At 43.6% G+C, this 12808-nt stretch overlaps 1 protein-coding gene across 6 annotated transcripts in view; it reads left to right on the top strand.

Moving 5' to 3' along the window:
• NUP214 (nucleoporin 214) overlaps positions 1 to 12808 on the top strand; it is a 109614-nt gene that overhangs the window by 78793 nt on the left and 18013 nt on the right. For all 6 annotated transcript variants that reach the window (XM_030919319.1, XM_010360958.2, XM_030919318.1 and 3 more), the window contains exon 31: positions 10983 to 11139. In XM_030919319.1, the coding sequence (XP_030775179.1) occupies positions 10983 to 11139 (157 nt within the window). The remainder of the gene's footprint in view (positions 1 to 10982; positions 11140 to 12808) is intronic.

The raw sequence follows: 12808 nt of genomic DNA, 5'->3' as shown, positions 1-12808 counted from the left end.
TTACCTTTGCACAGACTACCTAAACTATCAAGCAGCTGGGGCTTACAGAGTTTAGAAGAAATCAAAGACAAACTTGAAAATACCAGTAAGGAATAGAAAATCATAGGAAGTGTCATAGCAGATTTGAAGAAGAACCAAATAGAATTTCTAAGAAAATGTAATGATTAAACTCACGTTTAAACTCAGTGGCTATATTTGGAGCAGATGAGACCTTCTGAAAGGAGTAGTGGCACACTAGAACAGAATGTGGTAGTCAATGTTTCCAGCTTTGAGGGCTATGGGTAGCCTCTGTCAGAAGCACTCAATGCTGCCATTGTAGTGCAAAAGCAGCTGTAGTAGACAATATGTAAACGAATGAGCTTGATTGTGTTCAGTAAAGCTTTGTTTACAAAAACAGGCAGTGAGCTGGATTTGGCCCCTGAGCTGTAGTTTGCTGACCAAGCCAAGGGCTGGATTTGGCCCCCGAGCTGTAGTTTGCTGACCTAACTAGAAGGTAGGTTAAGGTGAGGTATCTGGAATGCATCACAGAAAGCAAAACGAAAGACACGGAAGAGAAAAAATCCTGTGGGAGAAAATGCAACATACATTGAATCAGAATTCCAGAAGGAGAAGAGAGAAAGAAACTTCCGAAACTATTTGATAATAATAACCCGCAGATTCAGAAGCCCAGCAAGTGCCAAACGAGAATGCATAAAAGGAAACTGATTCTGAGACCTGTCCTAGTGATACTGCAGAACACCAAAGATAAAACATTAACAGCAACTGGAGAAAAGACAGATTATCTTTCTAGGAAGCCATAGGCAGACGGACAGCAGACTTTTCAGCAATGACCATGAAAGCCAGAACGGACCACCTAGCATTTCTAAATCCACCAAAAAATATCTAAAGAATGAGTAGAAATCAAGACTTTTTTTTCCGATAAGCCAGTCCTGAAAGAATTTACATCTAGCAGACCTGACTCCAGCCTGGACGACAGAGCGAGACTCCATCTCAGAAAACAAAAGAAATTCTAAGAGATATTATTTGGAAAGAAGGAAAATTTGACCTCACTAAAATTATGGCCTTCTTAATTTTAGGGTAAAACAAGCCATTAAATAGGAAAATTGTAGCCTATGTAACCAACAGTGTAATTATATTCAGAATATGTAAAGATTTCCTATAGTTCAAAAAGACAACTATACCCAAATTAAATTAAAAGGCTGACAGTACCAAGTATTGGTGAGGAAGAAGAGCAACTGGGAACTCATATATTGCTAGTGAGAGTGTAAATTCATATTAACCACTTTGGAAAACCATTTGGCAGTATCAAAACTATATACAAAATCCCTCTTGGCCCAGCAAATCTACCCTTAATATGTAACCAACAGAAATGAGTGCCTTTGTTCACCAAAAGATATGGGTAAGAATGTTCACAGCAGAATATTCTTAATAGCTAAACACAGGAAACAGTCCAAATGCTTATGAGCTAAAGAATGGATAAATAAATTGTGGTATATTTATACAGCCAAATGCCACAGAGAAATTAAATAAAATGTACTGCTCCTGTAACTGGCCTATGTTTGTTTTTTTGTTTTTGTTTTTGTTTTGAGACAGAGTCTTACTCTATTGCCTAGGCCGGAGTGCAGTGGCATGGTCTTGGCTCACTGCAACCTCTGCCTGCCAAATTCAAGCAATTCTCTTGCCTCAGCCTCCTAAGTAACTGGGATTACAGGCACCCACCACCACGCCCAGCTAATTTTTTTATTTTTGGTAGAGATGGGGTTTCGCCATGTTGATCAGGCTGACCTTGAACTCCTGACCTCAGATGGTCTGCCCACCTGGACTTCCCAAAGTGCTGGGATTACAGGCGTGAGCCACCATGCCCAGCCTAAATTTGTTCTTTAAAGAAAGTTGTGCAGGTATGTATCAGGATACAAGTATATTCACAGCAACATTGTTATAATAGCTTACAACTAGAAGCAACCCAAATGTTTATCAACATTCATATGGGTAGGTAAATTTATATTATTCCACAATAAAATTTTTTTTTCTTTTTTTATTTTTTTTGAGACAGGGTTTTACTCCTGTCATCAAGGCTGGAGTGCAATGATGTGATCTCTCTATTCACTGCAACCCTCGCCTCCCAGGCTCAAGTGGTTCTCCTGCCTTAGCTACCCAAGTACCTGAGACTACAGGTACACACACTGCCTGGCTAATTTTTTCTATTTTTTTGTAGAGACGGGGTTTCACATGTTGCCAAGGCTGGTCTTGAACTCCTGGGCTTAAGCAGTCTGCCTGCCTCAGCCTCCCAAAGTGCTGAGATTACAGACATGAGACACTATACCCAGCCCTCTTCTTTTTTTTTGAGACAGGATCTCACTCTGTCACCCAGGGTGGAGTGCAGTGGCACAGTCACAGGTAATTGCAGCCTTGATCTCCTGGGCTCAAGCAGTCTTCCTATTTCAGTCTCCAGAATAACTAGGTCCACAGATACACCACCACGCCCAACTAATTTTTTCTTTTTCTTTTTTTTTTTTTTTTTTTTTTTGAGATGGAGTCTCGCTCAGTCGCCCAGGCTGGAGTGCAGTGGCGCGCTCTCGGCTCACTGCAAGCTCCGCCTCCTGGGTACACGCCATTCTCCTGCCTCAGCCTCCCGACTAGCTGGGACTACAGGCGCCCCACGCCCGGCTAATTTTTTGCATTTTTAGTAGAGACGGGGTTTCACCATGTTAGCCAGGATGGTCTCGATCTCCTGACCTCGTGATCCGCCCACCTCGGCCTCCCAAAGTGCTGGGATTACAGGCGTGAGCCACCGCGCGCGGCTAATTTTTTCAATTTGTTGTAGAGAAGGGGTCTCACCATGTTGCCTAGGCTGGTCTGGAACTCCTGGCCCAAGTGATCCTCCCACCTGGACCTCCCAAAGTGCTGATGAGATAACAGGCGTGAGACACCATATCTGGTCCCGTAGTAGAATATTATCCAGCTAGGAAATTCAGCTACATGTATAACTGACAAGCACAACGTTGAACCAAAGAAATAGAAAACATCACTGTGATAAACTCCATATTCCTCCTCCACAGAGATTATGTTTGCAGTTGGAAGGGCCAAAGATTGAAATCAAGGTTTTTTTCTATGATGGCAGGGGCCTTATTGTTCTTATTTATTGCTGCATCTCCAATGCTTAAAGACTGTGTCTAGCACATGATAGGCATTGTGGAAATGAATGACCTTTCAGGTAGCAGAAGTATCCTCAGAAAACTCTAAAGATGCTGGACAGATTCTGGCTAGGATGTAAAAGGATATAGAAAACCTTCACTGCCATAATAACACCAAGAAAAAATCAGATAATATAGAAATCACACTTACTCTGGCAGTATTGGAATTATTTACTACTGTATAACAAATTGCCTCAAAACCTAGTAGCCTGCAACAGCTACTTATTTATTATAGTCTTGGATTCTGTGGGTCATAACTTCGGATGTACTTAGTGGGGATGGCTTGTCTTCACAGTATCTGTGGTCTCAGCTGGAAGAAGGGAAGACTTGAGGCGGGAGTCATCTGAAGGCTCACTCTGTCAGTGGCTGGCTTGGCTGTTGGCTCAGACCTTAACTGGAGCTGTTAGCTGAACACCTACATTTGGCCTGTGTAGCCTGGGCTCCCTCACAACATGGTGGCTAGGTTCCAAGGATGAACATTCCAAGAAAGAGGAAGAGCCATGCTGAAGCTGTGTAACCTTTTATGACCTATCCTCAGAAGTCACAGAACATCACTTAGGTTGCATCCTCTTCATCAAGGCACTCACAAATTCCCATCCAGGTTCAAGAGGAGATACAGAGGCCACCTCTTGCTCTAGAAGAGCATATGGGACTAGAAGTAATGCTGTGATCATCTTTGGAAAATCTGTCATAATGGGACTATTGAAGAGTGGCAGAAAGCCTTGCTGAACTGATTTCCAGAGAGTGGAGCCCATCATAGGTGTGAGCACTGTGGCACAGCTGCTGCTAGGGGCAGATGCTAGGTCTGGGTTTGAGCAGGTAGTAGAGAGGCCTTACCAAAGACTGAGAAAATGTACTGGCTGGAGAAGGAGCTGTTGGCAGTGATGGGGGCAAGCAAAATAAATGACCAGTAATTACATGAAAAGGTGATCAAGTAGCATTAAACTAATGAGGGAAATGAAAATCAAAACCACAATTAGTTAAGATACCACTTCACATCCACTAGGATGGCTATCATTTAAAAAGTGAAAAATAAAAATAACCAGTGTTAGCAAGAATATGGAGAAATTAGAACCCTCATACATTGCTGGTGAGAATGCAGAATTGTGCAGCTACTATAGTTTGGTGGTTTCTCAAAAAGCTAAATATAGTACTTCTAGCATATGACCCAGCAGTTCTACACGGGTAGAATGCCCAAAGCAGTTGAAAAACGGGACTCGAACAAATACTTGTACATCCGTGTTCACTGCAGCATTATTCGCAGTAGCCAACAGGGGGAAACAACCCAAGTGTGAAACAGCAGATGAATTGGACAAACAAATGTGGTCTGCACATTCACTGGAGTGCTTTTCAGCCATAAAAAGGAGTGAAGTTCTTGGCCGGGCGCGGGGGCTCACGCCTGTAATCCCAGCACTTTGGGAGGCCAAGGCGGGCGGATCACAAGATCGGGAGATCGAGACCATCCTGGCTAACACAGTGAAACCCCATCTCTACGAAAAATACAAATAGAAACTAGCCGGGCGAGGTGGCGGGCGCCTGTAGTCCCAGCTACTCAGAAGGCTGAGGCAGGAGAATGGCGTGAACCTGGGAGGCAGAGCTTGCAGTGAGCTGAGATCTCGCCACTGCACTCCAGCCTGGGCGACAGAGCGAGACTCCGTCTCAAAACAAAACAAAACAAAAACAAGAGGAATGAAGTTCTCGGCCGGGCGCGGTGGCTCACGCCTATAATCCCAGCACTTTGGGAGGCTGAGGCAGGTGGATCATGAGGTCAAGAGATGGAGACCATCCTGGCCAACATGGTGAAATCCTGTCTCTACCAAAAACAAAAATTAGTGGGCATGGTGATGTGCGCTGGTAGTCCCAGCTACTCGGGAGACTGAAGCAGGAGAATCACTTGAACCCAGGAGGCGGAGGTTGCAATGAGCCAAGATCATGCCACTGCACTCCGGCCTGGGCAACAGAGAGACTCCGTCTCAAACAAGCAAACGAACGAATGAATGAATGAATGAAGTTCTCATTCATGCTACATATAGATAAACTTTGAAAACCATATGCTAAGGCTGGGTGCAGTGGTGCACACCTGTGATCCTATCACTTTGGGAGGCCGGGATGGGCAGATAGCTTGAGCTCAGGAGTGTTGAGACTAACATGGCAAAACTCTCATCTCTACAAAATAAAAGACCCACAAGTTAGCTGGGCGTAGCAGTGCATGCCTGTAGTCCCAACTACTAAGGAGGCTGAGGTGGGAGGATCACTTGACCCCGGGAGGTCAAGGCTGCTGCAGTGAGCTGTGTTCACATCACTGCACTCCAGCCTGGGTGACAAAGTGAGAACCCTGTCACAGTCAGTCAAATTTATTTATTTATTTAACGATGGAATCTTGTTCTGTCGCCCAGGCTGGAGTGCAGTAGCGCAGTGTCAACTCACTGCAACCTCCACCTCCCGGGTTCAGTCAGTTCTCCCACCTCAGCCTCTCAAGTAGTAGCTGTGACTACAGGTGGTCACTGTCACACCTGGCTAATGTTTGTATTTTTAGTAGAGTTGGAGTTTTACCATGTTGGCCAGGCTGGTCCCAAATTCCTGACCTCAGGTGATCCGCCCACCTCGGCCTCCCAAAGTGCTGGGATTACAGGCATGAGCCACCACACCTGGCTTCAGTCAATCAGATTAAAAACTCAGATTGGGATCTGAAAGACTTATAAGTGCAACAATAATTTATTCAGCATACATATCCTCCAGCTCTTCCCCACCAATCCTCCCCAACTTTTGCAAAAAAAAAAGGAACTAAAGGCAGCACTAAAAAGTAGAAAGAACTAACAGAGTCTTACATTCTCCTGTTTTCTGTAACTATTGTTTGAAAGGTGATACTTCCTCCTGGCTCGCACCTCAGGTACTTATAGACCAATAACCTGAAACCTAAGCGGAGACAATGTTGGGCTAACCAGAGGTGAGCCCAGTCTTCTTAAATCTGTGACTCAGGCTGGGCGCGGTGGCTCACGCCTGTAATCCCAGCACTTTGGGAGGCCAAGGCGGGCGGATCACAAGGTCAGGAGATCGAGACCATGGTGAAACCCCGTCTCTACTAAAAAATACAAAAAAATAACTAGCCAGGCGAAGTGGCGGGCGCCTGTAGTCCCAGCTACTCGGGAGGCTGAGGCAGGAGAATGGCGTGAACCCGGTAGGCAGAGCTTGCAGTGAGCTGAGATCCGGCCACTGCACTCCAGCCTGGGTGACAGAGCGAGACTCTGTCTCAAAAAAAAAAAAAAAAAAAGAAAGAAAAAAAGAAAAACAGAAGTCTTTATCTGTATTTGAAGTTTAAGTCTAGTATGTGAAATTAAAAAAAATTAGGCTTAACAGCAGAGTGAATACTACAAAAGAATGGTGAACTCGAAGACATATCAATAGAAATTATCTAAAATGAAGGTCAGAGAGATGGAAAAAAAAATGGATAGAGCATTTCTGCTATCTATGCAACAATATCAGGCAGTCCAACATAGGTGTAATCAGAATCCTGGAAGGGTAAGAGACAGAATGGGTAGGATAAATTCACAAAAGAAGTGCAAAACTTATACAATGAATACTATAAAACATTGTTGAAATTAATGACAACCTAAATAAATGAAAATACATACCATATTCATGGATCAGAAGACTCAACATTTTGTTAAGATGGAATACTTAGCTAGTGAATTGTAGAACCAGTGCTGAAACCAAAGTCTGTTCAGATTAATTTAATCATTCATATAGGAATTCGTGGTGGGTAGGACAGGTGAAAATGGCTGTGTTCATGGAGCTTCCATTAGATGGAGGGAGTCATCCTTTAATAAAACAGTATAATTTCAAATAGTGTTAAGTACTATGAAGAAATAAAGCATGATGTGATAATAATTGGGGAAGATGGTTTAGGTTAGATGGTCAGGAAATGCCTCTCTGAAAAAGTCTCATAAATGTCTCTTTTTCTTCTTACATTTTGTTTTCTTGAATTAGGACCAAATAAAGGGCACACATTGAGATTGCTTGCTATGTCTCTTAAGTCTCTTTATCTATAGGTTCCCCTTTCATGTCTCCTTTTTGAATTTTTCCTGGTAATTCAGTTGTTGAACAAAGCTGCTCATTTGTCCTGTGGCGTTTCCCATGATCTGGTTGCTGACTGCACAGCTTCCAAGTGAGTGCCATCTGTTGCAGGAAGTCAGGGACCCCGAACAGAGGGACCTGCTGAAGCCGTGACAGAAGAACATAAATTGTGAAGATTTTATGGACATTTATTAGTTCCCCAAATTAATACTTTTATAATTTCTTACGTCTGTCTTTACTACAATCTCTGAACATAAATCGTGAAAATTTCATGGACATTTATCACTTCCCCAGTCAATACTCTTGTGATTTCCTATGCCTGTCTTTAATTTCTTAATCCCATTATCTTCATAAGCTGAGGATGTATGTTGCCTCAGGGCCCTGTGATGATTGCATTATCTGCACAAATTATTTGTAGAGCATCTGTGTTTGAACAATATAAAATCTGGGCATCCAAAAGGAACAGGATGGCTGCGATTTTCAGGGAACAAGGGAGATAACCACTGACCTGAGGGGCTGGACAGAACAGAGTCATGTTTCTCTTCTTACAAAAGCGAATAGGAGAAATATCACTGAATTCTTTTTCTCAGCAAGGAACAGCCCTGAGAAGGAGAATGCATTCCTAGGGGGAGGTCTCCAAAATGGCCACTCTAGGAGTGTCTGTCTTATACAGTTGTAGACAAGGGATGAAATAAGCCCTGGTCTCCTGTAGTGCCCCCAGGCTTATTAGGATTAGGAAATTCCTGCCTAGTAAATTTTAGACCTGTTGTCTGCTCTCAAACCCTGTCTCCTGATAAGATATTATCAATGATAATGCATGCCCAGTGGGACATGAAACTTCATCAGCAATTCTGATTTCACCCTGGTCCTGTGATCTCGCTCTGCCCCCATTTGCCTTGTGATATTTTATTGCCCTTGAAGCATGACCCTATTCGTACACCCCTCCCCTTTTGAAATCCATAAGTAAAACTTGCTGGTTTTACGGCTCAGGGGACACCACGGAACCTGCTAACATGTGATGTCTCCCCCAGACACCCAGCTTTAAAATTTCTCTCTTTAGTACTCTTTCCCTTTATTTCTCAGACCAGCCGACACTTAGGGAAAATAGAAAAGAACCTACACTGAAATAATGGGGTCTGGTTCCCCGATAACCATTCTCGACCCTCTGTTACTTCCTCTGCAGTGGTGGTTGGGTCTAGAGACTTGAGGAGAGTCAAGTTGATTTTTTTTGGCAATATTGTTAAGTCTAGATCTTAAACACTCCTTACTTCTTACACTATATTAAGGCATTATTGTTAAAATTTTCAGATATAATGGTCATGGGGTGATGGTTTGTTTTATAGATTTATACAGGAAAATTAGTGGATGAAATGATATGTCTGAGATTTGCTCCACTGTAATAAAGGATAAGAAGTACTTGGGGGTAAAGACAAAATCTGACAGGCCATGAGTTGAGCATTGTTGAATCTGGCTGTTGGGTGTCTGGAGGGTTCATTATACTCTTCTGTCTGCTTTTTGTACAGTTTTTAGATTGTCCATAATTTTATGTTTTAAAGCCTATTATTTATCTCAAAATGAATGAAATTCTCCCTCACCCATTTATGAGGATACAATAACTATCAATTCATGTTGACTTCAGTAAAGTATGTTAGTGATGAACTTCATTTTTATGGGAAGCCATTATTTATCAAATCACTTTTTTTTTTTTTTTGGACGGAGTTTCGCTCTTGTTGACCAGACTGAAGTGCAGTGGCGTGATACTGCCTCACTGCAACCTCCACCTCCCAGGTTCAAGCGATTCTCCTGCCTCAGCCTCCCAGGTAGCTGGGATTACAGGAATGCACCACCACACCCAGCTAATTTTGTATTTTTAGTAGAGACAGGGTTTCTCCATGTTGGCTAATCTAGTCTCTAACTCCCGACCTCAGGTGATCCATCTGCCTTGGCCTCCCAAAGTGCTGGGATTATAGGTGTGAGCCACTGCCCCCAACCTATCAAATCACATTTTAAAAATTAAGCTGAACCATTTGAGGTTTCTGAGCCTTGTCAGGCAAAATGCTCATATACTGGCAGTTTTCTGTGTTTCAGCCTGATGCATGGATGTCAGCTAAGCAGTCAGATACCTTCCACGTGCATGCATTCATTTTTAGGTTTCCTACCTTTCTGTGGCAGTTTACTAGTTATCAGAGCCATTTTTTGTTAGGACTGGATTGGATTCCTAGTTTTTAAATGGTTGTAGTGAATTGGTACTGTTTTGTTGTCGTCGTCGTCGTCGTCGTTGTTGTTAAGAAATTTAAAGGGGAAATAAAAGAGACTAGGAAGTACATTAAGTATGTTGCCCTAAAACAGAAATTAGCTTGTTGTATTTGAGGCACAGAAGATATGTGTGACTATCCTGAGTGAGGAGGAGGGTGATAAAAGATGATATCAGAGCGGTGGACGAGGGACAGATCATGTAGGGCCTTCTGGAATTGGTAGACAGGAGCGAAATGATGTGACTGCATTGCAAGTAGTGCTCTAGCTGCTGTGTAGACATAGACCGTAGTGGGAGCAAAAGACCAGCTAAGTTGTTGCATAGTCTGGGCAAAAGCTTGGGGTTAGGTGGCTCAGGCCAGAGTAGAAAGGAGGGGATACCCTGGGGGGTGGGGGGTGTTTCAGAAGTGGCCCCTGGAGGTTCAACGAGTAGAGATTAAATGATCACTTAGAAAATACTTAGAAATGTGTCTAGCACGTACAAGAGTGCTTGATTTTTGGTTCATTGTGGTTAAAACACTGAACAACCATTTTTTGAGCATATAAGTCTGTTTCAGGCTCTGTTCTAAAGTATGTTACATTTCTTGGCTCATGTAATTCACTCGCCACCATGTTGAGGTGGGTAGTTTATTACCCCCATTTTACAGGAGGGAATCGATAACACCGCTCTGCTCTTGCAAGTTTCTGTGCACAGTGGCCCCTTTCTAAAGTCCATCTTATTCTGCATTCTCAGCCACGGAGAGATGACACTTAACTAATGTGAATTGGCCCCTCAGATGTAACCCAGTTGTTCTTTAAGAACCGGCTTCCAGAGAAGTTAAGTGTCTGGGACCTGACACAGCCTCGAGTCAGCATTTGTCCCTGCACTAGCAGCATCTTCTGAGCATGAGATTTGCGAACTTGGGCCGAATTCAGCTTTGGTCATCATTTCAACAATGAAGCTAATTTAAGCTTACTTCTGCAGCACTGGGAAAGTCATTATGAAATAAAAGCGCACAAATCGAGAGAAAGACAGTGAAAATCACTTACTATCCATTGCTGATGAGTTCAGCCAAACACTGGAGGAATCAGAATAAGGGGTGTTCATAATAGCTTGTAAATGTTTTCAAACTTTTTATTTGGTGGATCTCCTGTGGGTTTGGTTTTCCTGACCCTGGTATTGTGTCACACAGACAGTGTGGGCAGCGTGGCAGATAAACATTAAAAGTTCCCACCTACTATAAGTCATGTTTTCAGAGAACTGTGAACATGGAATAGCTTGAGAATTTCTCATAGGTAGGAAGTCCCTGTCCAGAGTCTAGCTTCTTTTGTGGTTGTTAGAGCATTTGTACCAGAACTAATCAGAGTTCTCTTGCTTTTTCCATTTGTACCAGCTGTGAGTACCTCCTGCCCACGGATGCAGCCTGCCATTTCACGATGACCTCTCATCCTATCTTACTTCCTGACCCTTTTGTTTTTTAGCAATCATCCTCTTCCAGTGGTAGCGTGTTTGGGTCTGGAAACACTGGAAGAGGGGGAGGTTTCTTCAGTGGCCTTGGAGGAAAACCCAGTCAGGATGCAGCCAACAAAAACCCATTCAGCTCGGCCAGTGGGGGCTTTGGATCTACAGCTACTGCAAGTAAGTTGAGAAGACTTTTCCCAGTCCCTTGGTACCCTAATGCCATTTTCATTCTTAGGGAGTTATCAAAGCTTAAGTGACAAGTGTAAAAAGAAAAAAAAAATCTAGAAGGACCATTTAAAATGTCTTCCCCAAAGCAATGTGATCTGTTTTGGTTTTTTATTTTTGGTTTTTTAATGAGATGTGCTATATAATCATGAAAAGACATCAGATCTGCAGGGAGAGGATCTGTGTATTGAGCTGCTCCCCTCTTCTCTCCCAAGGCCCAAATCGTTCTGTTTCTTAGTATTGGAGTGACTTGAAGTGAAGGCAAGCAGACAAGCATTAATGAGCGGCAGCAGAGCAAGCCGGGGATGCTGGGAGGAGAGCGTGTAGACTTTCGTTTGGGTAGTACTCTCCGAAGTTTCCTTAAAATGCAGCTCCTGTGGGGAGATGTCATCCAAAAGTGGAAGCCTTTACTGTTTCTCACCTCTTACATTTTTGTATTATTTTCATCTGAAGCTGTAGGTTTTTTTTTTTTTTTTTTTTTTTTTGAGACAGAGTTTCACTCTTGTTGCCCAGGCTGGAGTGCAATGGTGCAATCTCGGCTCACTACAACCTCTGCCTCCCGGGTTCAAACGATTCTTCCGGCTTAGCCTCCCAAGTAACTGGGATTACAGGCATGTGCCACCATGCCCAGCTGATTTTTATATTTTTGGCAGAGACAGTGTTTAGCTATGTTGACCAATCTGGTCTCAAACTCCTCTGCCCGCTTCGGCCTCCCAAAGTGCTGGGATTATAGGATGAGCCACCATGCCCAGCCTTCTTTAGCTAATTTTTAAAATTTTTTTTTTTTTTTTTTTGAGACAAGAGTTTCGCTCTGTCACCAAGGCTGGAGTGCAGTGGCGCGATCTTGGCTCACTGCAAGCTCCACTTCCCAGGTTCACGCCATTCCCCTGCCTCAGCCTCCCGAGTAACTGGGATTACAGGCGCCCGCCACCACGCCTGGCTAATTTTTTGTAATTTTTATAGTAGAGACGGGGTTTCACAGTGTTAGCCAGGAGGTCTTGATCTCCTGACCTTGTGATCCACCTGCCTTGGCCTCCCGAAGTGCTGGGATTACAGGCGTGAGCCACCGTGTCCAAACCTTTTTTTTTTTGAGACAGAGCGTTGCTCTGTCGCCCAGGCTGGAGTGCAGTGGCACAATCTCGGCTCACTGCAACCTCCCGGATTCAAGCAATTCTCCCAGCGTAGCCTCCTGAGTAGCTGGGATTACAGGCGCCGGCCACCAAGCCTGGCTAGTGTTTGTATTTTTAGTAGAGATGGGGTTTTACCGTGTTGGCCAGGCTGGTCTTGAATCCTGACCTCAGGTGATCTGCCCACCTCAGCCTCCCAAAGTGCTGGAATTACAGGTGTGAACCACCGTGCTCGGCCTTAAAAATTCTTTGTTGAGCTGTGTATTCATGGTTGGAAATGAAAGAAATCTGTTTGTGTAGATCTATTATCCTGCTGCTCAGACAGAGGCTGAGATTAGAAGTTGGGAGCCTGTCCTGTTTGTCTCAGCTTCTCTCATTTAATATGCTCTACATGAAGTTTCTCTCATCTGTTGTGCTGTGTGAGATCTCCATGAATCATGAGCTAGTGTTCTGCAGTCATGACGGATGTTTCCTTAATATTAAGGCCTATGCAG

This window comes from Rhinopithecus roxellana, chromosome 16 (genome assembly GCF_007565055.1).
Source record: "Rhinopithecus roxellana isolate Shanxi Qingling chromosome 16, ASM756505v1, whole genome shotgun sequence".
NCBI lineage: Eukaryota > Metazoa > Chordata > Mammalia > Primates > Cercopithecidae > Rhinopithecus > Rhinopithecus roxellana.
Note: the sequence above shows the minus strand (reverse complement) of the source record. Positions and strands in the feature narration are given on the sequence as shown.